The sequence below is a fragment of the Aquarana catesbeiana genome, linkage group LG05, assembly GCF_042186555.1.
Source record: "Aquarana catesbeiana isolate 2022-GZ linkage group LG05, ASM4218655v1, whole genome shotgun sequence".
Taxonomy (NCBI): Eukaryota; Metazoa; Chordata; class Amphibia; order Anura; family Ranidae; genus Aquarana; species Aquarana catesbeiana.
Genome location: NC_133328.1, coordinates 530,727,532 through 530,754,645, shown reverse-complemented (window position 1 = coordinate 530,754,645; position 27,114 = coordinate 530,727,532). Strand labels below are relative to the sequence as shown.

Genomic DNA, 27,114 nt, shown 5'->3' with positions numbered 1-27,114 from the left:
AGGAAACTATAGTCTTTTTGATGTTCGTAGACATTCATTTGAAAATCATCCCTGGCTAAATGTACTTAAAGAAAGAATTATTTCTATGCAGAATTTATAACTATATACTGTATGTACATGAATGGCAGCCATGTTTACCTATTACATGTTCTTTGCTTCCTTCACAGTGCTTAATAATAGTGTGCTTTACCTTTCCGCTGTCTCACTTTAAGGGCCTCTAAACACCAGATATGTTATTATTTATTTTACTGCATTCTTCGTTCGGTACAGGTAAAATACATGAACATGAAAGAAATGTGTTTTTAATGGAGTCTGTTCATACCAACAGAAAAAAAAGAGGCTGGATTTGGGGTCCATTAAAAAAGCAGCGGTATAGTCTTACCGCAGCCATAAAGCGGCTTTAAGATAAATAAAAATGGGCATATTTAAAAAGCTCTGTAAAGAGAAAAAAAAATAGGAATATAGCCTAGTCTATTGGGTCTCCTTCAATCACTTAACACAGCTCAGAGAACTCTGGAGGACACCAGAGCTCAGAGCTTGTATTTTACGAATGGAGCATAATATGGAGACTGTGGTGTAAAGTAAAACTGCCAAGTGTAGCAGAGAATGGATAGCAATTTGTGCTCTCTCTTATAAATGGGCCCTAATTGTGCCCTTCATATCATCTAAATGGAGCATTTAAAAAAGTCAATGGATGGTATTGAACATACATGGTAAAGTATGCCCTCTGGTGTGAACAAACTCTACTAATGGCCAGATATTAGAACGCTTGGGTATACATGTACAATGTCTTCTGAGTCTGACCCATAAGCAGGGAACTCAAGGCCTATGAGTGCTCTTGTTTAGGGAAATGGAAGAGGCAGGGAAGCTGCACTCCCATATTCCTAATGCCATGAAAAACAATAACATTTGCACAAGATTTCCTAATCTGTCCAATCACTTTGTTCCTCTGGGATACTCTTTTAAGGCTGCCATGCACTATCCCCAGACATAAGATGGACCAGAAGACTGTCATCTAAAGTCTGTAAGCACTTTAACTCTCAGTTGGATTAGATTCACTAAAAACAATATACTCTCCACGTGGCTATTATCATTTGCTAATGAAGAAGAGTGATTGCAGCAAAATCATGCAAATGAAGAACACCAAACATGCTTACTATAGTTTCCCCTTAAAGCATAGCAGAACTCAACATGAAAAAGCAGTATGGATTAGTGGCACCAATTTTGAGTAGTTCTTCTAATGCCCCATACACATGATCGGACTTTCCGACAAAAAAAAAAAACGTGGATTTTTGGTCGAAGGATGTTGGCTCCAACTTGTCTTGCATACACACGGTCACACACATGTTGGCCAACAATTACGAACGTAATGACATAGAAGATGTACATGATATCTCCATTACGAATGCTATTTATATCTCCGGCTCGTACTTTATTCTGAGCATGCGTGGACTTTTGTCATATGGACTTGTGTACACACGTTTGGAAAGTCTGACAACAAACATTTGTTAGCGGAAAATTTGAGAACCTGCTAGCCAACATTTGTTAGTGGAAAGTTCGACAACAAATGTTTGATGGAGCTTACACACGGTCGGACTTTCCGTCAACAAGCTCACATCCAACATTTGTTGTTGGAAAATCAGATCCTGTGTACGGGGCATTAGACTACATAGTACTTATGTAGATGGGTTAACCAACCTGTGACTGATCCTCTGTTGTTGGCCACATCCTAGCATTCCATTATACCCACTTGAAGGTCTAAAACAAGCAACACTCTTTATTGCCCATATACAGTTGTGCTAAATTTGTCTTCACCAGTCACACACAATGCCAAGGCAGGGGATGGCAGTATATAGTGGTTCTGTATTTCCATAGTGGGCAAAGCCACATGCTGCATGATATGCATAGTCCAAAAATTTGGTCAAAAACTGTAAGCTGGACACATTTCTTCTGTAGACTGTGAGTCACCTTAGTGCATTAGTAGGAAAATAAATAGTAAAACATTTGGTCACAGTCAAGCATTGGTCTGAATGAGTACAGTACTCATCACAGTGCTTTGTTTATTCTTCCTCGAAGGCACAGTTTGAAGCACCAATATATTCTGTAGTCTTCCTGAGTTTCAGACCCATTTTCTGCAGTAGGCTGGGGGATTTTTTTGGTGTGCTGCCTGCAGTCAGTAATAAATTGGCCTCATTTTCAAAGCAAACGTCCTCTTCAGTGTGAACAAGCCTGTGATTACTGCACCTGCAACAGAAAAGAGAGGAGCACTGAGTGGCCAAATCACTTTCCACTGCATCCGGTAACTTCACTAAATTGAGTAAACACAGATCTACATCATTGATGACTGCAATACACAAAGGTCCCATTTCTAATGCCTTTGTTTCCAGCTCCATCTGCCATTGTCTTCCTAATATGGTCTGCTAGATTTTTTCTTTTGTTAGGTGTTTGGGTTGAAGTGCCAAATTTTGATCTCTGCTATGAAGGTAACTATGCATGAAGAAATGAATAAAGCTCAGTTATGATATGTTATTCATATAATTTTAATGAAAATTAATACTGTATGTATTTCTTAACCACTTGAGTACTAGCCTATATATACTCTTTCGCTACAAGCAATTGTTTCATTTTCAGCGCTGTGCTAGCTGGATTGACAAGTACCTGGTCGTTCAACATTGTACCCAAATACATTTTTGTATCTTTATATATCTATATATTTTTTTATTTTTTTAATATTTTTATATATTTATATATCTATATATTTTTTTAGATTGATAGGGCTTTCTTTTGGGGTATTTAATAACCACTTGTTTTTGTATTTTTTACTATTTAAAGGGAAAAAAGGACCAAATTAGAAAAAAAAAGTAAAACATATCAAATAAAACTGCTAGCACAGTGCAAACAGCCCCAAAATGGAAAGTAGACACTCTAAGGTGATCTCACGTTTTGGCATAATTTTTTGAAATGAAGAAACATGCTGGTGCTGACAAGTACAGTAGTTAACAGAGAGCCACTTTAAAAAAAATCCCCATAGTCACCAGGACCACCAAAACATTGATCTCCATTATAAAATACAGTAACCCACAACATCCAATCAGATTTCAGCTTAGGGATATCCGATCAGTAAAACAAATTCTGACCTTTTCTAAGCAGTTAATACCCTTTGTACATTTCCCTTTGCTCTATGACTAAAGGTTCTGTTACACAGGATATTAATTATTATTAATAATATTATTGTTATTATTATACAGGATTTATATAGCGCCAATAGTTTGTGCAGCGCTTTACAATGTATATATCTGAAAAATAAAGTAAATATTAGACCAACTCTGCTAATGATTGGCTTACATAAGAGCTGATTCAAATTTACAAAGCTAATAGATAACTACTACACTACTAATATTGAATGTCCCAATCAACTGAATTTATATTTTGCTGCAGAAGGAGAGGACAAGTGTCAGTTAGTCCAATCTGTGCATTTTATTTTCTTATGATTGCATTCAAGATATTGAGCAGGCTCACAAAACTGACATTTAATAAAAAACTGCAATTATTTGATTATGCACATGTTTTCATATAGTTATTATAGTACACCTAAAATAAAAATATCATCTATGTTAGGGATTAGATTCAGCTGCGCAAAGTTTCTAATGAGATCATTGGTGGTTGCCAGAGTTTTATGCTGAATAGTTGACCCCTAACCCAGACCACCTGTTATTCTCTTAAGTTCAGAGGACATTGGGGACCTGACCCACTTCAATTGCACACTACAGCTATTGTCACACAAGAGGCAGCTGCTGGATAAACGCTGCAGAGTGGAGGAGGGGACTTACCCATCAGTGACAGGAGTGACGTCGTCAGCTGGCAAAATTCTGCTAATCTGCTTGTTCGCACTTTGGGCTATTGGCGACGAGGAAAGAGATTTCTACATAAGAAAATGTAAAACAAATTGAAATTTCATATAACACATAAAAGCTTAATTGTCATGATAATAATAACCTGATGTATCATACTTATAGATTTTGTGTAATGTATACTGTACAGCTGACTTGCACACCTTTTGCTAGGATTCCAAGATCCAAATTTTAACATAAATATTATTACAATTATTAGTAAAAATATTATCATACAAGTATTTATGCATTTTTATATAAAAAGGTTATTTATTTTAGAAACACATATACTAAAAAATATATTTAATTGCTTGTTTATTTATTTGGAATTCATACATCAATTCAATATGTAGAAGTGCTTTTTAAAAAAATGTTAGCATTTGCATAATAATAAATCACAATAATTCCCAAGAGAACTTTGGGAGGTCTGCACACAGAAGCCAAATCATTCTGACAAAGTCTCTTCTGTCATTTCAATATGACTGGGGGTTACTTTTCCCCTTATGGGCAAAACAAACAAATAATAATAATAATTTATTGTGAATTTTAAAACCTTTAATGCTATCTCCATTTTAACCTTTATATTTTTGTGATAATGTGATAATGAACAACATTATTCTATAAAGCTGGCTGGATTTTTTAGCTGATATTACTGTTTTTTTATGATTTGCATTTCTCTTAACAGTCTCTCCTGTGAAGACAATAATAGCTATTATGAGTTACATACAATTTACGGTCATTTCAGTCCATAACATGCAGCTGGGGCATAATTATCCATTCAAATATATTGGCTTGCAGCTTCATTAGAGACAGCAGGTGGATGCTACTGTTCCACTTTATGCAATAACAACTTTAGCAGAGTGGTTTGCAATAATAACAGTTAAATGTAGTGCTACAGTAAGATTATCAGCATTATTTTAGAATGGGCATTCATTCTTAAGTGCAGTAATCCATAGTAACTGATCAGAATTCACTCTGAAGTCACATCTGCATGAAATGGGGTTGTATCGGTTGTTATGGGTTAATAAACAAAGCATTAACTTTAAAAGGGAATGAACATTGGTTTTGTACATCATTTATTTTTATTTTTTTTTCATTAATGTGAATGTGGTTTAAATACATACAAAAAAAAACATTAAAAAAAACCCCATTATTTTTCAAGTATATATTCTTAACTCAAAAAAGTTCCTTCTAGTACTCTCAGCCTGCTCCAAATCTACATTAGAGACAGCAGGTGGATGCTACTGTTCCACTTTATAAAATAACAACTTTAGCAGAGTGGTTTGCAGTAATAACAGTTAAATGTAGTGCTACAGTAAGATTATCAGCTTTAATTAAGAATGGGCATTCAATCTTAAGTGCAGTAATCCATAGCAACTGATCAGAATTCACTCTGAAGTCACATCTGCATGAAATGGGGTTGTATCGGTTGTTATGGGTTTATAAACAAAGCATTAACTTTAAAAGGGAATGAACATTGGTTTTGTACATCATTTATTTTTATTTTTTTCATTCATGTGAATGTGGTTTAAATACATACAAAAAAAAAAAACATTATATTCAAGTATATATTCTTAACTCTTAACTCAAAAAAGTACCATCTAGTACTGTCAGCATGCTCCAAATCTACATTTTTTTTTTTTCCCGCTGTGATCTGACTTCCTGTAGGGTGGCTATGTTCGTTCTTCATGGTACTACCGTAGGTGGGAACGTAGCCACTGCTCCAGAGATGGATTATGGGATATGAAATTTGTAGTGTCCATAGAGCAATGAACATGACTGCAACTAACTTAATAAACACATGGAAGTGAGGGGAAAAAAAGATGAGGTTTGGGAGCTCATGGAGGAAGTTACAAGGAGATAGGAAAACATAGTAAGAAACAACAGCATGAAAAATATATTACAGAGCCATTCAGTAATGGAAGTGTATTATTATTTTTTGGAGATTAAGGATAAGGCTTAGTGTCAATTTAAAGCAACTCTGTCACTTACAAAGATCAAAGGTATCCTTAGCACCACTTAGTGGTTCCTCTGCCTCCCTCAAAGTCATTACAGGATATAGTATTGACATGGCGGTCGTTAGGAGGAACCACTGAGCATCACAGAGAACAGAGAAGATTGACACTGCTGAAAGTGTCTGTCGTGGAAGAAACTCCTCCAGGGATATTGTGTTTGCGACATGGACAGCAAGAGAGATAGGTATTCCTTTGGTTCTTGTTTACAGCCTTTTTTTCTTTTTTATTCTTATATTCAAGTAAATATGAAATATTATGTATTAACAGTCAAAATTTTACTTTTGAGTCAGCAGTCATAGCTTTAAGCGCCTTTAAAAAAATTCTTGGCTTTTATTTCACTGTAAATACTATTGTTCATAGACCTCAAAAACTCAAACTAAAATTAGTAGTTACTCCCAGACTTTGTTCAGTTCAAAGTTTCGGTCAGAGTAAGTGGTATAAGTGGTATATAAGGCGAATGTTGTTGTGTTTTTTTTTTTAGCTAGATCGTAGAGTTCTCTGTGAATCTATTATCATGTGTTACATTTTTGCTTGTAAAACAAAAAAAGTATATTGATAAAGAAAAAAACATAAAACAGCAGTTTAAAAAAGTGACCAAAAGCCATTATCTTTCCTCTTTAATTTCAAGGACTCTTTATTGAATAAAGCATTATAACTACCTAAAGGGGGAATCTACCTTTAAATATCTGTGCTGTATTGCTTAGTATTCACCTGTAATGTTTGCTGTACTATTCTTTTCTGTTCTTTTTTTTTCTACTCACTGTCTGCTTTACTGTCATCCTTTAAATATTTGACATAAACCCCAGGAGCCTTGCCCACCAATATGCTATGGATAGTGATCACAACTTTTCCATTTTGTACTTGTCCCTAGTGTATCTCCAATTGAGATTTTTCTAAAACCTTTTCCTAGATTGTGACATAATTTGTGGGGTTTATTGTGGCACAGGGCAGTGCCCATTGTACTATCCAGTTGGATGTGAAGAATATACTTTGACAGAACATGGCATTGCTTTACTTAATTTCCACTAATTATATTTCATTGCTGTACTGTCTGTACTAGTTATACCTAAATCCTGAGAGTACTTTGGCACTATAAATCAATTTATACTTGACAAATACTTACATTTTGGTGTTGTACATTCTGATGATTTGTGGCAAACTTTGGTGTTTTCATGTCTTCAGTGCCTACTGTAAAGTACAAAGCAGAACAGGTGTTTGTGTTATTTTGAAGGGAATGTATAGTGCTTTGATTATATGATATATAATTTAAAGAGCCCAAGAAGGGACTAACACGCCATCCCCTCCCCAAGCCTTTTCTGTTCTGATGATGCCCTATGAAGTTTCAATTGGAGATAGAGGGTCTGAAGGCAAACAGCTTCTGTTGTGTCCTCTTTTTAGAAAACCCACAATGCTCTGTTACAGGGTTACATACAATCTATATGTAATATTTGTTTACAAAATAAAGCTTTTACATACAGTACATATCATGGGGTCTTGCTGAGATCTAGAGAATTCATAGTCTAAATCAGAGATCTCCAAACTGCGGCCCGGGGGGGGGGGGGGGGGACAGATATGGCCCTTTGCTTATCCTTCTCCGGCCCTTGGAGGACTATTCATCCCAGTGATATGAGACACTATTCCTCCCACTGACACCAACAATGGGGCACTATTCCTCCCTCTAATACCAAAGATGGAATACTATTCCTCCAACCTAATACCAAAGATGGGGCACTAGTCCTCCCCCTAATACTAACAATGGGCACTAGCCCCCCCCCCCCCCAATACCAAAGATGGTGTCCTGTTTACTGTTGCCAGAAAAAATAGTATTCTCGCTGGCCACTATTTCTCCCACTGACACCAACAATGGGGCACTAATTCTCAGACTGACACCAACAATGGGGCACTATTCCTCCCCTAATACTAAAGATGGGGCGCTCTACCTCCCCCTAATACCAAAGATGGGGCACTATTCCTCCCCTCAATACTAACAATGGGGCACTATTCCCCCCTAATACCAAAGATGGGACATTATTCCCCCACCTAATACCAAAGATGGGGCACTGTTTCCTGTTTCCGGAAAAAAAATATATTCCCACTGGCCACAGTCCAGCCCCTCTAATGTCTGAAAAACAGTAAACTGGCCCTCTGTGTAGAAAGTTTGGAGAGTCCTGGTCTAAATGTTTGTTCTGGCAGCCAAATGGCTATGATCTACTGTTCTTAGTTTTGTTCTTTAGCTGTGACAGTTCTTAGTTTTGCAAGGATGACAGTTCCAGGACTTTCACTTTTTAAACAGGTCAGGAATGGCTTTTAGATTGTAAACTCTAGCCAGCAGGGTCCTATGATCCCTCTTGTATTAAATTGCATTATAATATGACTCCCTCCATTTTTTAAATCACTACACAAACTGTTACCACTTTATAAATGCTGTAATAATAATAATAATAATCTCACATCTTCTTCACTTTTTTTTGTTTTTTTTTTCAATCAAAAAGGTGTTTATTGAACAAGTTTACATAGTTTCCAATGTACAAGCATCATACATTAATACACTTTCATGCAAACGGTACAGTCTACCCTTCATCTATTACCACAATCTTGTCTATATGCCAAAGATGTGTATAACATACCAATACTCATCAGACCTCTGACCTTTAATCCTTAATAAACCTTCATGGACCTCCCGTAGGACACTGTAGCAATCTAGACAATACCAATTCCCAAATCTGTTAGAACTACCCATATGTTGATAAATACATTTTTCCATAATCAAGGTATTACCCATATGTGTTATCCAGGAGGTCACTGAGGGTGGGGAGACCGATTTCCAGCCAATCAATATAAGTTTGCGTGCCTGGAACAATGCCCTAGTGAGTGCTATTCTAGTCATCTCTTCCGGGACAATTTCTTCTAGGACCCCTAATATACAATAAATTGGATCTAGGGGGATGGTAGTCTGGAACACTTGATTAAGTGTCCCAAGTACCTCACTCCAGTACCTATGGAGTTTTGGGCATCTCCAGAGTAAGTGGATGAGATCACCTTGATGTTGCTCACATCTACTACACAAAGTCTGGCCTTCTACTCATTTTATATAATTTAAGTGGGGTGTAGTGCACTCCAAGTACTATATATAATTGGGAGATCTTTTGAGCCACATTGAGAGAGCATATATTGATAGATTGCAGAGCTCCCTCCCATTGATCTCCCGTGAGTGGACCTACATCCTTCTCCCATAGGGACGGTGCCTTAGTTGGGTGAGCTTTTAAAAGTTGCATCAGTAACATCTGATAGCAATGTGAGATAAACCCTTTAGTTTCTGTGCCGGTCTGCAACAAATGAAAAATGGGGGTAGGTGACAAGGTCAAGGGAGTAGCGTCTCCCTGCGTGCCCACCGCATGTCTGAGCTGGAGATAAGGGTAGTACATGGTGGTTGGTAGATTATACCTGGCTTGTAATTCAGAGAATGGCATCAACTTGCCATTCCGGAATATATGTGATAATAAAATAACGCCAAAGGAGCGCCACCTGGGACTCTGTTGTAATTTTGCTAGCTCGACATAGGAGAGGTTCCCCCCATATCAAACTCATCTTCTTCACTTTAATCAAGAACAAAATTATTGTGATTCTGGAATATACCTGCAATCCAATGAATACTCAAAAGTTGTGGTTTATGTACGAATATATGCAGCCTTACTTTGTCTGTTACGTCGGCGAGGGCGGCATGGTTGTGGTGGAGGAAGTTTCCACACTTCATCTCTACTGCGCAGGACTTCAAATAGATCAGGCTGTGGCAGATATTTTTGTGTCCAGTGATTTGTGGCTCCAGGACTAGCTGTCACCTGTATGATAAAAAAAAACAGCTAAACATGCATACGATAACTATTCTACAGTAAGAAAAGCAGAATTACCACTAGGCCTAAGACAGATGTTGTCTTTTCTAAATGAGTGCATATCACTGAGAAAATGTATATGTTCAGGGCTTATTTTCTCAAAGAATAGGTGCAGGAACTCCCCCCTTCTGAGTCACCCCTTGTCTCCGCCCCCTACCCACCTCTGAGCACCGTTCCTTGGTGCCACCCCCTACCCACCTCCTAGTAGCGCCTCTTTTAGAGAATACAGTGGCAAGTATCACTTTGTGGTGCTAAGTAATTTGTATGGAATTTGTTAATAACAAGAAAAGTAGTAAAATAGATTAATAGACCCCCCAGCAGAAATGGACCTCCACAACAAACTACCACCCCAGCAGCAACAACAGATCTCCCAGAAGCCAGTATCAATAGACTCTCCAGGAGCCAACAACAATAGACTCCCTTGCTCAACAGTAGATCTCTTACTGTAACAATTGATCCCTCCTCCCCAGCAACAATAAACCCCCCAGCAGCAATAGACTGCCTTGCAAAAATAGATCCCCTCCAGCTACAATAGTTCCCCCAGCAGCCAACATTATTAGACCCTCCAATACACCCCAGCACTCCTTGCCATTACATACATTCAGTGCTGGAGGTCCCAGCACTGTATTCCCCCATGTTCCTGCTGAAAAAAAGCCCTGAACATATTTGTGTTGAAGTGCATGTAAATCACAACAATTTACTTCTCTTATTGCTCCCTATAACATTAAAAATGTTTTGTTAAATCTGTTTGATAAGTAAAAAAAAATACCTGTTGATCATGTCAGAAATCTTCTGAACTGATAACTCCCTGTATCATCTGCCTGTGCTTATAAGTTCAATTTTTCCAAGCTATCTGTGCGTGTCTGTTTTAACACGTGTATGTTACAAACAGTAGTCTTCAGTATGTTCATGGACTCCATCCACCAAAAACATCAAGTTGATTCCACCAGTCTCCCTTCTATATTGCACTAAACTGAGCACACAAAGCACAGAAGCAGATCCATGTTTGTGTGGCCAGTTTGTGTCTTGAGCCTGTGGTTCGAAGGTACAGGATGCTGTGCATAAGCTCTGCATGCCTATATCTTCTGTAGCCTGTTCAGCTGTCATGCCCCTACCTTGTAGCATGAAGGCATAGCTCTCTGGTACACATTGTGCAGGGACAGTGAATGTACTTTCCTGTCTGTGTAATTATGCTCCCCACTATCTGGAAGAGGACATGTAGGATTACAGTGGGGTCATGTGACCGAACTATAAAAACAGAAAAAAATTTGGGGGCAATAAATCCTAATATGGTTCCTACATATTATGAACATTGCCAATATGTGTCTTGGAAGTTGTTTGTTCACAACTACTGTAAAGAGTTTCTACAGGCAAATTTAGATCTTATACTTACCTGCTCTGTGCAATGTATTGCACAGAACTACCCCGAACCTCCTCTTCTGGTGTCCCCCGCCAGTGCTGTCCATTCCTCCTCTTCTTAGTTTGCCCCCATAGCAAAACTATGGGAACGTGTGAGATAGATCCCTGGACACACACAGCATGACTCAGCCCCGCCCCCTGCTCCCTCCTCACAGCATTTGATTGACAACAGAGAGAACCAATGGTTCCCGCTTCGGAGAGAAGAGATACAGCCATGCAGAGCACTAGATCATTTGAGGTAAATATTAAGGCCCCATTCACATGGGGTGATTATCTCCATGCCCTGTGCAGGTCCATCTTTTACCGGCAAAGGGATGCACAGGTGCTACATGCATTCCCATACCGGCTTACAATTTTACTCTATTGAGACACTTGGCTGAATGGACACAGCCTCTGTGCCCCTATGTGACATGCAGGTGTGGGTCCGGAAACTCACCCTGTGAGTTCCTGCATGGGGCACGGAGGCATGGAGTTAATCATCCTGTGTAAACAGGGTCATAGGGAGGTGGGGTAGCACAGCTAGTTGTATGTAGCGGTCTCCCCAACCTCCAGAGGCCTGGTGGTGACTCCCAGAGTCAGGGAGAGCTGACATTCCTCCTCAAGGTACAGGTTATTAGGCATGGTGGGTGTTGTGCAAGGTGGAAAAATGGGTGCCAGTCACTTTTAAAAATGAACAAAGAGAGTTTAATTTCTCTTAACAGGAACAGGGGAGAGAGGGGTAGGGCACAGGAGACCCTTAGGCAAATGCAATAGCAAATTGGCAGACTCCGTGGCTTTGCTGACATCCCTTCTGGCTCCAGATCCTGCTTGCTGTTCCACTACATTGATCCCTGACTTCTGGCTTGGCTGACTATCCGTTCCGGTTATTGAACTTTGGCTATGTTTTGACTACGTTTGTTATTTTTACTTGTATTATTAAGCAAGTGTGATTTAACTGTACTTCTGTCTCGGTCTGATTTCATGGTTTCTGACACTCCGCAGACAAAAATAGAACAAGGCACACAGCAATACAGAAAAAAGGCCTTTTAGCTGAATGCAACGATCTGTATCCTGTAGCAACTGCTGTCTCCTATAGCAACAACTTCACTTACAGTATCCCACTGTAGATCCTCAAGATTAGCTTGCAGTATCCCACTGGACTTCTTGGACTGTCAGCTATCTGCTGGATGCCTCAACTCACAGCTACCTGCTGTATTCTTCAAGCTTCACCCACTCTACCCGCTAGGTTCCTGGACTCACAGCTACCCGCTGGATCCCTCAAGCTTTACTCACAGCTACCCGCTGTATTCTTCTTTTCAAGCTTTACTTACAGCTACTTGCTGTACATCTTGGATGAGTTCTCTCCTGAAGCTTTCCCAACACTTCACAGTCCCTGGCTGATGAACAGTCTGCTCTGGTACTCCTTCAAAACTCCATCCCTTAGACGCTTGCCTCCGGCAACAAGAGTAGTTGATCCTCTGGAAAGTTCTTCTACTAATGCTTCCTGGCAATGATCAGGCTCCCCTCAGGCTGAGCCCCTTCACATGAGGCTAGGCATCAGGCTTCAGGCCTACACCTCAGCTGCTGCTTCACACACACCCACCCAGGCTGTGGCCCGGGTGGAAAGAACCCCGACCACCTTAAGGCCTCATGCACACTTGAGCTCAAAAATGCGGCTTTACAGACGTTTGAGCTTTTTTTTTCTCTGCCTCTGAACTCCCCTCCATGTTAACCTGTGTGTCCGTGTACACTACAGGCATTTACAGGAGTTTAGAAGCAGGGGAGTTTAGAAGAAGAAAAAAAACCTTTCATTTGTGTGCTCAATAGAGGCCGTTTTGGTAAAAAAAACAACTGACGCATCTAAACACACAACAATGGTAGGTGCTTTTAGCGATTGAGCGTATTTTCATTTCAATGGCCAGATTAAATTAATAAATGCCCAACGGTTTGATGTGCCTAAACATGTTTGAGAAAACGGAGCATAGGCAAATTTTTGTAGATGCTTTTCTCCTGCCAGGAGAAATACTTTTAGAAATGTCCGGTGTGCGTGAAGCCTAAGGCTCAGTTCACATCTATGCGTTTTTTGCAGAAATGCGCCATAGTTAATTTAACATGGTTTGCTATGGGGCACGTTCACATCTATGCTTTTTTCAACCATTGCATTTTTGGAAGTCAGGGACTTTTTTAGACGCAAAACGTTTTCGCTTTTCTGGTTCAATAGACTTCAATGGAGAAGCCGCAGTGCCTTTTTGCCACAATTCTATCACGATTTTCCCGCAATTTGCTTCTTAACTTGCCCAACAACAAATTGCACTGCAGTGCAGAAATGACCAAAAGCAAACTGCATAGGTGTGTACCAAGTCTAAGGGGGGGGGGGATCATAACTGGACATGGCTCAGAGTAAGCTCAGAAAAAAGATTATTTAAAAACAATGATACTGCAGTAATAAAGCTATGGATAGTTCCATATAATGTACATTCCTAGATTGTGAGCGCTAATGAGCAGGGCCCTCTGATTCCTCCTGTATTGAATTGTATTGTAACCGTACTGTCTGCCCTCATGTTGTAAAGCAATGCGCAAACTGTTGGCGCTATATAAATCCTGTATAAAAATAGTAATGATAATACAAATTCTATCAATAATATAATTTCTATCAATAATACCATAATAATTCAACTGATCAGACACTTTTAACTAATATCAACCAATATTCCCTGGTATCAGCGACGTTCAGGACCTTGAATATGGCTGCACAGGTATTTACAATTTTATCATATAAATTATATATCAATAAACTCAAAAGTTCTTACACTATTAAATGTGACCTTCTGACCACCCACTGCTCTTCTTCTTGGTCGGATATATGCTGCAAATGAATAAACAGAAACCATCTTAAAATATGACCTATCCTGTTCAAAAAATGATGTGCAATTAGTATAACTAATTGTAGCATGTAAGAACTCAACCATGTAATAAGATTTGCATAATATTTTTTGTGTACACTAAACACATAGCGTACAGGTGCCAGCAGGCCAGATTTTAATTATGAACCCACATCACTTTCATTGAGAAATCCCTATTCATTTCCAGCCACCCAATTATCACTACCTTGTACGCAATAACTATGTTTTATTCATAATGATTATATATCTATACACACAGTTACACAATAAATATGTTTTAATGATAGTGTGTGTGTATATTCATTGATATTGGTTTATATTTCTATGTCAAGGCTGCTGTCTGAGGGCTATGAGGCCTTTATACAAACAGGAGCATGATGCCAGCCACAGTTATTTCATCTCTTAATACATGTTTAGGAAAATATGGCTCCCTTTTCCTGCTTGAGTCATGTTCCTATTTGCAAGGCATCTGCATTGCAGGCAATGACATCATAGTTCAAATATAAAACTTTTACTTTTTAATTTTAGACTATTAAAGACTTTAACGCCTTAAAGAGACCCTGTCACCAGATAATTTTTGTCAAGAAAACTTTTCATGAAATTATATGTGTATATAACATATTTTTTGTGTATGTTATTTAATGTTTAATCCCCCCCCCTTGTGTAGACATTCAAAAGCTATGAGACTGTTTCTGTGTGCTGACATCTTAGATGAGATGTCAGCAGCCCCAGCAGATTCAGAACTGTCACTCAGAAGTTTATATGGGAAGTGATGGGAGGGACAAACAAGTTTCGCCAGCATTGAGAATAATCAGACACACCTTGAGGAGAGGGCTATGAGGTGCAAGTGGGGAGGAAGACTGTGCTAAGGAATTAACTAGTTAATGTTCCCTGCACTCCACATGGCAGCATACTATGGGCCAACTTTGTCCCCTTAACCCCCTTTGGGTCAACCTTATTAGTGAAAATACACCACCAGTGAAGCATTCTTCACTCTAGGATCATGGCTAGAAGGATTCCCTATCGCATTCCACGCTAGTTTACCCTCTCCATGGTTGAAGACTGGGGTACCCTAACTACCAAGATTACCCCTGATATGAATTGCCCATTTGTTGCTGTTGGGCAAGTTTTCCTTTTTTTAAAAAATTTTTCCTTTACTTATCTTTTTACATTTTAATGCATGTTTCCAGGCTCTGGTTTCAGTGCTAAGGAAGCAGGGGTGTATGTGCGTGTGCACATCTCTGAGTTATGATGTGACCAACAAGGTAGGTCTGTTTTTCTATGTGGCCTCTGAAGCAGCAGTAGAGGTATGGTGACTTACTGCTTCTACAGCTTTGTTTCGGGGATAAAATCAGATAAAGAAAGAAAAGAGAAAGTATATTGAGAATATTGTCCTTGACGAAACGCATTGGTGGCAGAGCCAGACAGTGTCTGCTAGTGTGGAGAAAAATGTGTGAGATGCTGGGAGTCCAGAGCAGTGAGACTTTACAGAAGCCAGCTGCTCACATTGCTTTGTGAGGGAGTTCCACCATTATCAATTGTTCACACAGCTGCTCGAGTCTAAAGTCGTTTTTCTACTATGTTTGTAAGGGCAATTTTAATTTAATAAAGCCTTTGCTATTATGATAACACCCTGTGCAAGTTTCCTATTAGCTCGTGCTGCAGCGGGTGAGTAGGAAAGACTTGATTACATTAAAGCGGACCTTCATCCTCCTGCAGCACTCTCCTCCTCTTCATCCCGCCAGCCTTTCGCAGTGCCTATATCGGGTGCTAAGGAAGCAGGGGTGTATGTGCGTGTGCACATCCCTGAGTTATGATGTGACCAACAAGGTAGGTCTGTTTTTCTATGTGGCCTCTGAAGCAGCAGTAGAGGTATGGTGACTTACTGCTTCTACAGCTTTGTTTCGGGGATAAAATCAGATAAAGAAAGAAAAGAGAAAGTATATTGAGAATATTGTCCTTGACGAAACGCATTGGTGGCAGAGCCAGACAGTGTCTGCTAGTGTGGAGAAAAATGTGTGAGATGCTGGGAGTCCAGAGCAGTGAGACTTTACAGAAGCCAGCTGCTCACATTGCTTTGTGAGGGAGTTCCACCATTATCAATTGTTCACACAGCTGCTCGAGTCTAAAGTTGTTTTTCTACTATGTTTGTAAGGGCAATTTTAATTTAATAAAGCCTTTGCTATTATGATAACACCCTGTGCAAGTTTCCTATTAGCTCGTGCTGCAGCGGGTGAGTAGGAAAGACTTGATTACATTAAAGCGGACCTTCATCCTCCTGCAGCACTCTCCTCCTCTTCATCCCGCCAGCCTTTCGCAGTGCCTATATCGGGTGCTAAGGAAGCAGGGGTGTATGTGCGTGTGCACATCCCTGAGTTATGATGTGACCAACAAGGTAGGTCTGTTTTTCTATGTGGCCTCTGAAGCAGCAGTAGAGGTATGGTGACTTACTGCTTCTACAGCTTTGTTTCGTGGATAAAATCAGATAAAGAAAGAAAAGAGAAAGTTTTTTTTGTTTTTTGTTTTTTGTTTGTTTACATACTGTTTTTTTCTTGCTTGAAAGACTCGGCCTGCCCCCCCAACTTCCGTAGTTGGCCTAGGCGAATGACACGGTGCTTGTGGTGCCTCCTGGGATGCATGACATGCAGTCCTATTCAGTAAGGAGGAGGGGGTGGGCCTAGCGGCACCTGGAGAAGCCAGTAGCTGTCCCAGTCAACATGGCGGTGCCTGACACATGCAGCGGCTGCAGAGAGGAGGATCCCAGCAGCTCAACGCCAGATCCACTGGCTAGGTGAGTATCCTTACTCTGCAGAAGACAATAAAATGTATGCAGGTAAAAAAAAATGGGGGGAGCAGAAAGGCTGAAGTTCCTCTTTAAGCACCACAAGCTGATATTGCGAAAGAAAGGCATTTTGTTTCCACACTTGGAAGATTTTAAAAGACATTGATGCACCATATTGGAACGCTTTTGGCATAGTGGACTTCTGGCATTGTGTATATCCACTTTACAGTTTTCATGTGATGCAAAGTTTCACATTTGATTTATCTTTATTGATACAGATACTTGGTGTTTATTTATTTTGTATATTTAACACCTTCATGTTGAGAGCTCTATAGTAATCCTTTCGCACAGTATTTGAGGTTTGCTATACTTCTATATATCTACAAATTAAGAAGTCACATTACGCATTACCCATGTGATCAAGTGGACATCTTGCATCATTAGAGCACATAGATTTATAAGCATTGTCAGAGCCCACAGCAGTACCAATCCTGCACTCATTCACCCTCTAAAAGTCCAGTCTCTAATTGTCTAGGAAATTAAGTTGGACATAATTTGGGCGGCACAGTGTTGTAGTGGCTAGCACTTTCGCCTAGCAGTAAGAAGGGTTGCTGGTTCAAATCCCAACCATGACACTACCTGCTTGGAGTTTGCATGTTCTCCCTGTGCCTGCGTGGGTTTCCTCCGGGTACTCCGGTTTCCTCCCACACTCCAAAGACATGCTGATAGGTTAATTGGATCCTGTCTAAATTGTCCCTAGTATGTATGAATGTGAGTTAGGGACCTTAGATTGTAAGCTCCTTGAGGGTAGGGCCTTATGTCAATGTACAATGCATATGTAAAGTGCTGCGTAAATTGATGGTGCTATATAAGTACCTGAAATAAATAAATAAATATGGGCTATGGCTTTGTCTGCAAAAATGATATGTGCAAGATGTTTTAAAGAAGCTACATGAGACAAAGAAGCAAAATGAACTGAGAGTAAAACCTTAGATAAATCAAGACTTTGAAAGCATGCAGATGTTTGTGCAAGTATCCCATTCTGCAAAGAGGAGCAGGCCTACAGAGTCTCAATAATCTCAGTCTGGGCTATCCAACTAGGAAGACCAAGACCTATCTTCTGTGGAAGAATTGGAAGAATCATCACCACATACCTTTCATGTTAACTTAGTGACCAAAATTACTGAGGCCATCCAGTTCAGGAACTCCTTAGAAGAAATATGGAAGTATTACTCCAGTCTTGAAAAAGAAGACCCATCATTTCCTTTGATGAGTGAAATCAAACAACTAATAGAAGAAGAATGGGAGAAACCTGATAACAAATCTAGCCATCAGAACAGGTTTTCCAAAGTATTTAAGGTTAATCAAGCAGATGCAGATTTTATCTTGAGAGTTCTGTTAAAAATCCAGAGTAAGAGCAATTTTCATTCTGCCCCATGGGCTGAAAAGTCCATGGTAACTGCTGCGGATCCAGATGATGTTGGCTCCCCCATAACACTTGCAGGTGAATGCTCCTTCTACAGAAACACTTGAAACACCTCAACCCATGCATATTGGGCCTGCATGGTTGTTGAAGAGGAAAAACTCCTAGCTTTAAGTTTATCACTGGCAGGTGTGAATACCTCACTCAATGAAAGTGGCGTAGCGTTGGGGGTGCGAGGGGGGCGTAGGCCACGGGCGCAACATTTGGGGGGGCGAAATCCTGCTCCAGTATGTGTCACCCTCTCTCCATACATCTAAATTCTATTTTCTGTGACCTCGCGCTCCGGCCGCCATGTTAATTCTCAGGCCGGCCCCTGTCGCCCTGTGATTGGGCGAAAGGGGTCATGTGCGGCAGGTGGGGCTGGCCTGTCCTAAATCGTGGAGGAGCGGGGCTGGCCTTTGCTGTGGCCAACGTCTTCTCCTGCTCCTCCTCTCCGGCCCGGGTCACCAATCATGTCCCCGTCGAGGCAGGCAGTCTGTGGCCGCTGTCTTCTCCTCCTCTCTGGCCCGGGTCACCAATCATGTCCCCGTCGAGGCAGGCAGTCTGTGGCCGCTGTCTTCTCCTCCTCTCCGGCCCGGGTCACTGATCATCATGTCCCCGCCGGGGCAGGCAGTGTGACAGTCGGCGGCACAGAGGCAGAGCAGATGTAAGAAAAAAAGGTAAGAGACTCACTCGGCCCGGGGGGAGTAGATATGGTCTGGGGAGAGGGAGCAGCCAGAAAGTTAGTGTATAGTGTAATGTATAGTGTTGTGGGTAGTGTATTGGTCTGTGGGTAGAGTGTTGTGTAGCAGTCAGTATGTAGTGTATTGAGTAGTAGTGGTCTGTGGGTAGTGTATAATGTATTGTGTAGTGGTCAGTGTGTAGTGGTCAGTGTGGTGTGTGGTCAGTGTGTAGTGGTTAGTGGTGTGTAGTGGTCAGTGTGTAGTGGTCAGTGTAGTGTAGTGGTCAGTGTGTAGTGGTCAGTGTGGTGTGTGGTCAGTATGTAGTGTAGTGGTCAGTGTGTAGTATAGTGGTGTGTAGTGGTCAGTGTGGTGTGTAGTGTAGTGTGGTCAGTGTGTATCGGTCAGTGTGTAGTGGTCATTGTGGTGTGTAGTGTAGTGTGTTTAGTGTAGTGTGGTCAATGTGTAGTGTAGTGGTGTGCAGTGATCAGTGTGGTGTGTAGTGTAGTGTGTAGTGGTCAGTGTATAGTGGTCAGTGTGTAGTGGTCAGTGGTGTGTAGCGGTTAGTGGTGGTCAGTGTGTGGTGTAGTGTAGTGGTCAGTGTGTAGCGGTCAGTGGTGTGTAGTGGTCAGTGTGTAGTGGTTAGTGGTGTGTAGTGGTCAGTGTGTAGTGGTCAGTGTGTAGTGTAGTGTGGTGTGTGGTCAGTGTGTAGTGTAGTGGCCAGTGTAGTGGTCAGTGTGTAGTGTATTGTGGTCAGTGTGTAGTGGTCAGTGTGTAGTGGTCAGTGTGTGGTGTGTAATGTAGTGATCAATGTGGTGTGTAGTGTAGTGTGGTCAGTGTGTATTGGTCAGTGTGTAGTGTAGTGGTCAGTGTGTAGTGTAGTGGTCAGTGTGGTGTGTAGTGTAGTGTGGTCAGTGTGTAGTGTAGTGGTCAGTGTGGTGTGTAGTGGTCAGTGTGTAGTGGTCAGTGTGTAGTGTAGTGGTTAGTGGTGTGTAGTGTAGTGTGGTCAGTGTGTAGTGTAGTGTGGTCAGTGTGTAGTGGTCAGTGTGTAGTGTAGTGGTGTGTAGTGGTCAGTGTGGTGTGTAGTGTAGTGTGGTCAGTGTGTAGTGTAGTGGTCAGTGTGTAGTGTAGTGGTCAGTGTGGTGTGTAGTGTGGTCAATGTGTAGTGTAGTGGTGTGTAGTGGTCAGTGTGGTGTGTAGTGTAGTGGTTAGTGGTGTGTAGTGGTTAGTGGTTGTCAGTGTGTAGTGGTCAGTGTGTGGTGTAGTGTAGTGGTCAGTGGTTTGTAGTGGTCAGTGTGTAGTGGTTAGTGGTGTGTAGTGATCAGTGTGTAGTGATCAGTGTGTAGTGGTCAGTGTGTAGTGTAGTGGTCAGTGTGGTGTGTGGTCAGTGTAGTGTAGTGGTCAGTGTGTAGTGTAGTGTGGTCAGTGTGTAGTGGTCAGTATGTAGTGTAGTGGTCAGTGTGTAGTGTAGTGGTGTGTAGTGGTCAGTGTGGTGTGTAGTGTAGTGTGGTCAGTGTGTATTGGTCAGTGTGTAGTGTAGTGGTCAGTGTGTAGCGTAGTGGTCAGTGTGGTGTGTAGTGTAGTGTGGTCAGTGTGTAGTGTAGTGTGGTCAGTGTGTAGTGTAGTGTGGTGTGTAGTGTAGTGGTCAGTGTGTGGTGTAGTGGTTAGTGGGGTGTAGTGGTTAGTGGTGTGTAGTGGTTAGTGGTGGTCAGTGTGTAGTGATCAGTGTGTAGTGATCAGTGTGTAGTGGTTAGTGGTGTGTAGTGGTCAGTGTGTAGTGGTCAGTGTGTAGTGGTTAGTGGTGTGTAGTGGTTAGTGGTGTGTAGTGGTTAGTGGTGTTTAGTGGTTAGTGTGTAGTGGTTAGTGGTGTGTAGTGGTTAGTGGTGTGTAGTGTAGTGGATAGTGTAGTGTATTGTGTAGTAGTATAGTGTAGTGGTCAGTATAGGAATCAGGTAGGTCAGTGTGTGGTGTTTAGTGTAGTGGTCAGTGTGGTGTGTAGTGGTCAGTGGATAGTGTATTGTGTAGTATAGTGTAGTGGTCAGTATAGGAATCAGGTAGGTTGGTGTGGTTTGTAGTGTAGTGGTCAGTGTATAGTGGATTGTGTAGTGGATTGTATAGTGTAGTGGTCAGTGTGTAGTGTAGTGGTCGATGTAGGAATCAGGTAGGTTGGTGTGGTGTGTAGTGGTCAGCATAGGAATCAGGTAGGTCAGTGTGTAGTGTAGTGGTCGATGTAGGAATCGGGTAGGTCAGTGTAAGGGTCAGTATAGGAATGAGATAGGTCAGTGTATTGTATAGTGTAGTAGTAAAGTGTAGTGGTCAGTATAGGAATCAGATTAGTGGTCAGGTAGGTCAGTATTATTGTAGGAAGGGAAGGGACTCAGGGAGTGCGAATTGTCCGCAGGTTAGGGGCGCAAATTACTTGCCTTGCCCCGGGCGCTGACAACCCACGCTACGCCACTGAGACATACTACTGTGTTTAGTGGAGATTTTTTTTCCTTTTCTGAAGGTAAAGGTTTTTTGATACTTACTGTAATTTTTTTTATTTCTCGCTACTTCTCTAAAGAGCATAATTCCCCCTCCCTCTGTCCTGTTGCGAGTCTTGTGATGGAACGTTGGGGTGGTGGTGTATTCTCACTTTTATTGACTAGTAAGGCAGGCACTGTAAAGTTAAGTGGCCAGGGCTGACCTGTAGTATGCAGTCGTTAGAAGTAACCAGGAAAGGAAAATTATAGTAGCAAAAACAATGTTTTATATTTCAAGCAAGTTCAACAGAACACATTGCAAGGGAATGAAAAAAAAATAGGAGAAGAAACACACTACAAGTGAGCATTTGAAATACTTCATTTTTCTGTGCATTTATGTGTGACTTTTAAGGTGGTGACAGGGTGCCTTTTGAATATAGAGGACACAGATAGGAGATCTGGCTGTCGTGGAGTTACTGGGCTCTGAACTGTTTTTTGACAATAATAGCTAAATGTCAAACCAAACACAAGTACTCATACTAAATATGAGCACATAAAGCCCACTGACTACTTTGAAAACAAAGTGCTATTAACAATTTTTGATTAGCACTAAATACAGTCAGTGTTGGTACTCAAAACAGTAACATGTTGACCAAAATTTTGTAATTCAGCTAACAGTAGATTATAAAAACAATAGAAAATGCAGGTTTTGTGAGAATTTACATTACATTTACATTTATACTAAAGGCAAATAGGCTTTTCACTCTGCAAGGGAAGTTGCACTTTTCTAAGGAATTTTCTAAAGAGCTTAGCAAATGTGGCAGAGTTTCAGTACTAATGATACCTAAGGAAAAAAAATTAAAATAATTTTTGCTTGCACATGATTGGATGATGGAAGTCAGCAGAGCCTTACGTCATTTACTAAGTTCTGGGGAAAATTCACTGGCAAAGTGCAACTTCCCTTGCATAGTAACCCATCTATTTGCCTTTAGTAGATCAACCCCTTTATCACCTTTGCATTTGCTATCAACAAATTTTCCTTCTGAAATCATCTGAGTTCATTAGATCGATTCTTGGATGAGAGAAGAAATAGCAGCTAAACCAGCAGTAAAAATGACCCTTAACTACTGGTGATTATGAGAAAGAATGAGATTCTGCATGTTGAGTGTAGTCAGTAGGAAATGAGCCAAAAAACGCTCAATTGTGTATGGGACTTATAAAGTCACACTGGAAGTTTTCAACAATCTAAAGGCCTCATGACGTAACTACATCCAATCAGGAATGATTTGTGCAGATTAGTTCATGATTTTCACTACATACTAAACTCTATAACACTATAATTTCACTTTGGTCTTTTATATGCATTGTTTATGTGTATGTCAATCAAGTACCTTTTAAAATAAGTACATCAATGTTAATGAGACTTGTGACACGAAATCCAGCAATCATATCCATGTAACTCACATTGAGGGGGATTTACTAAAGCCAGTGCAAAATCTGGTGCAACTCTGCATATAAACCAATCAGCTTCCAGGTTTTATTGTCAAAGGTTAATTGAACAAGCTGAAGTTAGAAGCTGATTGGCTACCATGCACTGCTGCACTAAATTCGGAGTGCTCCAGATTTAGTAAATCGTCCTCTTAGTATCTTAGATTTATACTCACTATTATGTCTAGTATCTTAGACTCATGCTTGATAGTTACTATTATAGTCAGTTAATATTATAGTCAGTGGTAGACTAATGAACATGTTTACTTGGCTCTGCGTATTATAAGGTTGGAAAAAAAAAGTGACACTTTTTTTTTGTAGAATTGCCAATCTGTTTTTTAAAAAAACAAAAACAAATAGTCAATTTAAAAGGCGGACAAATCTACTGTTATATGCATAGAAATCGATAGTCATAAAGAAACAGTTTGTTTCATTTTTCATGGTCCTACCTTTGGATGAGAAAGAAGAGGAAAGGGTTTGTAAAGTGTCTTCCCTGTGGCTGCATATATGGTTCATTGTAAGTGAGGTAGTGTGGTGCATCCAGCAGCTTGATCCAACTGATCTGAGCTTCTCCTAAATAGGTTTCAGAATTCAGCACCCCTGATCATTGTCCAGGTTTACAATGGACTGGCCAGGCTGGAGCTGTGATCTCATCTCATTCCTTATTCCACATTGTAACATTATTTACTCCCATCTGTCTTGTCAAGAATTCCATTCATACAAAGGTTTGTTGCCACAGAGCATAGTAAACACCCCAGGGCACTTTCCTGCATTGTCTCCATGCTGTGTGCCTAGAAAGCTTTGCATGTCACTGGCACACTTCTCAGTCTGCTCTCATGCATCACATATTTTATGTCACTTGTCATCATAAAAGGCACAGCAGAGTAAAAATATGATCTAACCATGCAAATATGATAAATATATAAATATATATATATATATATATATATATATATATATATATATATATATAAACTGTCCTCCTCTATGTATGCTTTGAATTGAAAACTGAGATAACCAAGTAAATCTTTCCCGTATTTACATGTTGTACATCTTATACAGTTTCCTAAAATATATATATTTTTTTGTGAATTTATGCTCAACATTTTACAGTACAAGAAACTCACGGGCGTATTTAATAAGAAGCTAAACAGAGAAAAATATACCAGTGCTCATATATGACTCAAAGGAAAAAAGAACAGACATATTGTAAAGAGCAAACATTAATATAGTGGTTTGGATTCACTTTAAAGCTGGACTTCTGGAATGATTTGTATCTTTATTACATACTTATATTGGTCCAGCTTGGCACAAAATAAGTATATACATATCATACCTGATTGGCTGCCGGAGAAGCTGGAAATCACTGTAGCAGTCAGAGCTACTACAGCGATAGCTATGATGATCCAGGTCCTGTTTGGGTTCTATGCCAGCGGTTGCTCTACTGTACACAAAATACAGGGGGTGGTGGGGTAGAGGACGCTTCCTCAGAACCTCCACCATTCATAGAACACCTTGTATTCACTGAAATAAATACAGGGCATTCTATGATGGCGGCAGTGTTGGGCAAGCAACCCCCATTGGTCACTGTGTAATGGGGCAGCTGCTCGCATAGAACTTGAGCAGGAATCTGATGATTGGGGCTATTGCTGTAGTAGCTGCAACTGCTACCATGATTTCCAGCTTCCCCAGCAACCCATCAGGTATGAGATATGCATACTTACATTGTGCCAAGCTGGACCAGTATAAGTATACATTTTTTCAAAAAGTCATGTGTTTTTTAGTTAGCTAATAAAGGAAATTCTCAAGAGCATTGAGCAAAACGTAGCAATCTTATTTTTTGACTTCAAGTTTTGGATAGAGTGGAGAGTTTTTTTGCTGGCTGTGCCCTCATTAGGGAGATTTACCCTATTTTTCCTATTACAGTTATCATTGAAAGTAAAAGAAAATCTCAAATTTTGTGTTGACATCAGAACACTAATAGAGGGGAAATCTTCCAATGGGAACACTAGTTCTGGTGATCTTGGTGACACCCCGTGATTCCCTCACTTGGAGGGATTTCCTCTCACTTTCTGTTTTGGTTATGGGACAAGACGTGAAGAGAAATCTCCTCTATGGGACAGAGGTGGCAAAAAAACCCAACTGACATGGGTTTTAACTCTCCCTTACTCTATCCAAAATAAAGGAAAAAAGTATTGCCTTTAGTTACACTTCAAGGAAGGGACATATGTTGTCTTCTAGTAGATCTATGTATTGTTTGGAAGTTTGGAATGACGTAACCCCCCATGTCTTTGTAAACTGAATCCCGTGCCCCAGAAAAGTGTGTAGAGTTCAGTGTACCCTACATTGTCTGGCAAGGCAGTGTTCCCCCTCTCCTGCAATTCCAGCATGTTTTGAACTAGGTACATGCGCTAGGGCTTTTTATTAAGAATATTGGCTGTTCTATTGGCTATCTGTAGACCGGCCTTTCTTTTTTACCCCAGAGGAACACTTGAAATTATTTTCAGGTCTCAGGGAAGTAAGATTAGTATTAGCATTGAGGGTCATTGGGAAAAATGGTGGTGGCAAGTGGGAAAAATACCCCAGTTACAGGGGTGGCCAGAATGACACCCTTGCAGCCATCCTGCTGGTTCTGCCAAGTGGCTTTGGACCTGGAACTATGCAGGCACAATCATATGGGAGGTCAGTTAGCTACAGCTCAGGGAATCCCTGGCCTCTGGAGGTACTCAGGATTTCAGGGAACCCTGGTTGGGAATGGCTGGTGTAGAGCCATGCACCAAAGTAAGGATAGAAATTGCCATTATTCTCAGTGGTAAGCCCTGGCACATACATCTGACTTCGAAGTATGAGCTCTGAAGAGGGAGAGCACAGGGCTGAACCCAGGCGGTCCAGACCATGTAAACTAGAATCTCTACATCAGGGATATGCAATTAGCGCACCTCCAGCTGTTGCAGAACTACAAGTCTGATGAGGCATAGCAAGACTCCGACAGCCACAAGCATGACACCCAGAGGCAGAGGCATGATGGGACTTGTAGTTTTGCAACAGCTGGATGTCCGCTAATTCCATATCTCTGTTCTATATGTTTCTGTTATATGATTGCATTTCACAAAGTTGCTGTAAAGACTGAAGAGGTGCCTTTTTTAGGTAGTTATCCTATAACGCAATTTTATCGTATAAGATGCTTGATCGCAGCATTGCAGGATATTATTACAAAGTGGGGAAATTGAACTTCCTCTTACTTTTATGCTTTCTTGTTAAACAACCAGCAGTTGAAAATCAGCAGTATTCATGCTTTCTATGGAAACTTCAAGCCATGCTGAATAAATTTGAAAGATTTTGACACTGTTCCGAATTCCTGGCCAATGCAAATAATAATTGCTTTCACAGGAATTAACATTACCTTATTAAATTAATTTGGACAGACTCTGCATCGATGTGTCAATTTATCTAATTGGTAAACTGCTGACGTTTTAGGACAAGGTAATTTTTTTCTCCAAATTTTTTTTTTCATTTAAAGAAATTATCCGTTAGGTTGACTTAGCTGGATGGCTAATTGATGAATCATCTGGCCTTTAGCAAATCAGTTAGACAGCTCAGGATTAAAACGTAGAAAGGCAATGCTGCACATAATATACAAGTATCAGTATGGGCTGCCTAACTTCTAGCACATCATGGATAATGGAGAGTTGTGATGTCTCAGCACTGCCTGGGGTCTCCTCAGGGTGCTATGGATTAATGTAGCAAGTTCAATTTACACATCAAAATCATCATTAAAAAATGTGTTCAACAGAACCAACTATATTCATAAAAGTGCATTATTTATGAAGTATTCTGGCCTGAGATGCCTGGCCTTTGTTATCTATGAAATCGCACATCTGACAGGGGGTGTGAAATGTGACCCAAAGACTCAATTACAGTGTGATTAATTGAGCCACGCGTCCAGCTTTTGCAGTGCATGTCATTAGCATGAGACTGGCTAGCGTGCTCATCTGCTCAAGGCTTGCCTCTCCCCGCCACTAAACCCTCTCAGCAGATGGGGACTTGCATGTTCCAGAAAGGAATTGTTTATCCTTCTATTGATGCTCACTGAAGTGATCACAACAAATCCATTAACCACACATAAAAAGATCAGTGGCCCATC

The 27,114-nt window shown here is 40.6% G+C and overlaps 1 protein-coding gene across 1 annotated transcript; it reads right to left on the bottom strand.

The window, feature by feature from the left end:
- Positions 1-2,060: 2,060 nt before the first annotated feature.
- VXN (vexin) lies at positions 2,061-23,510 on the bottom strand. The gene is made up of 6 exons (XM_073632805.1): positions 23,420-23,510; positions 14,004-14,059; positions 9,600-9,744; positions 7,029-7,093; positions 3,831-3,922; positions 2,061-2,244 (listed from the first exon to the last, which is right to left on the bottom strand). Exons 1-6 carry the CDS (start codon positions 23,508-23,510, stop codon positions 2,061-2,063), a joined length of 633 nt encoding a protein of 210 aa, XP_073488906.1.
- Positions 23,511-27,114: the final 3,604 nt, after the last annotated feature.

Bases quoted from the DNA above. Each gene is read 5' to 3' on its own strand.
- VXN (XM_073632805.1), bottom strand. From the start codon at position 23,510: ATGCACCACACTACCTCACTTACAATGAACCATATATGCAGCCACAGG. The intron at 7,094-9,599 runs GTAAGGCTGCAT...TGTACTTTACAG, and splicing joins TCGCCGACGTAACAGACAAA to TAGGCACTGAAGACATGAAA. The intron at 2,245-3,830 runs GTAAGTCCCCTC...TTTCTGTTGCAG, and splicing joins GTCACTCCTGTCACTGATGG to GTGCAGTAATCACAGGCTTG.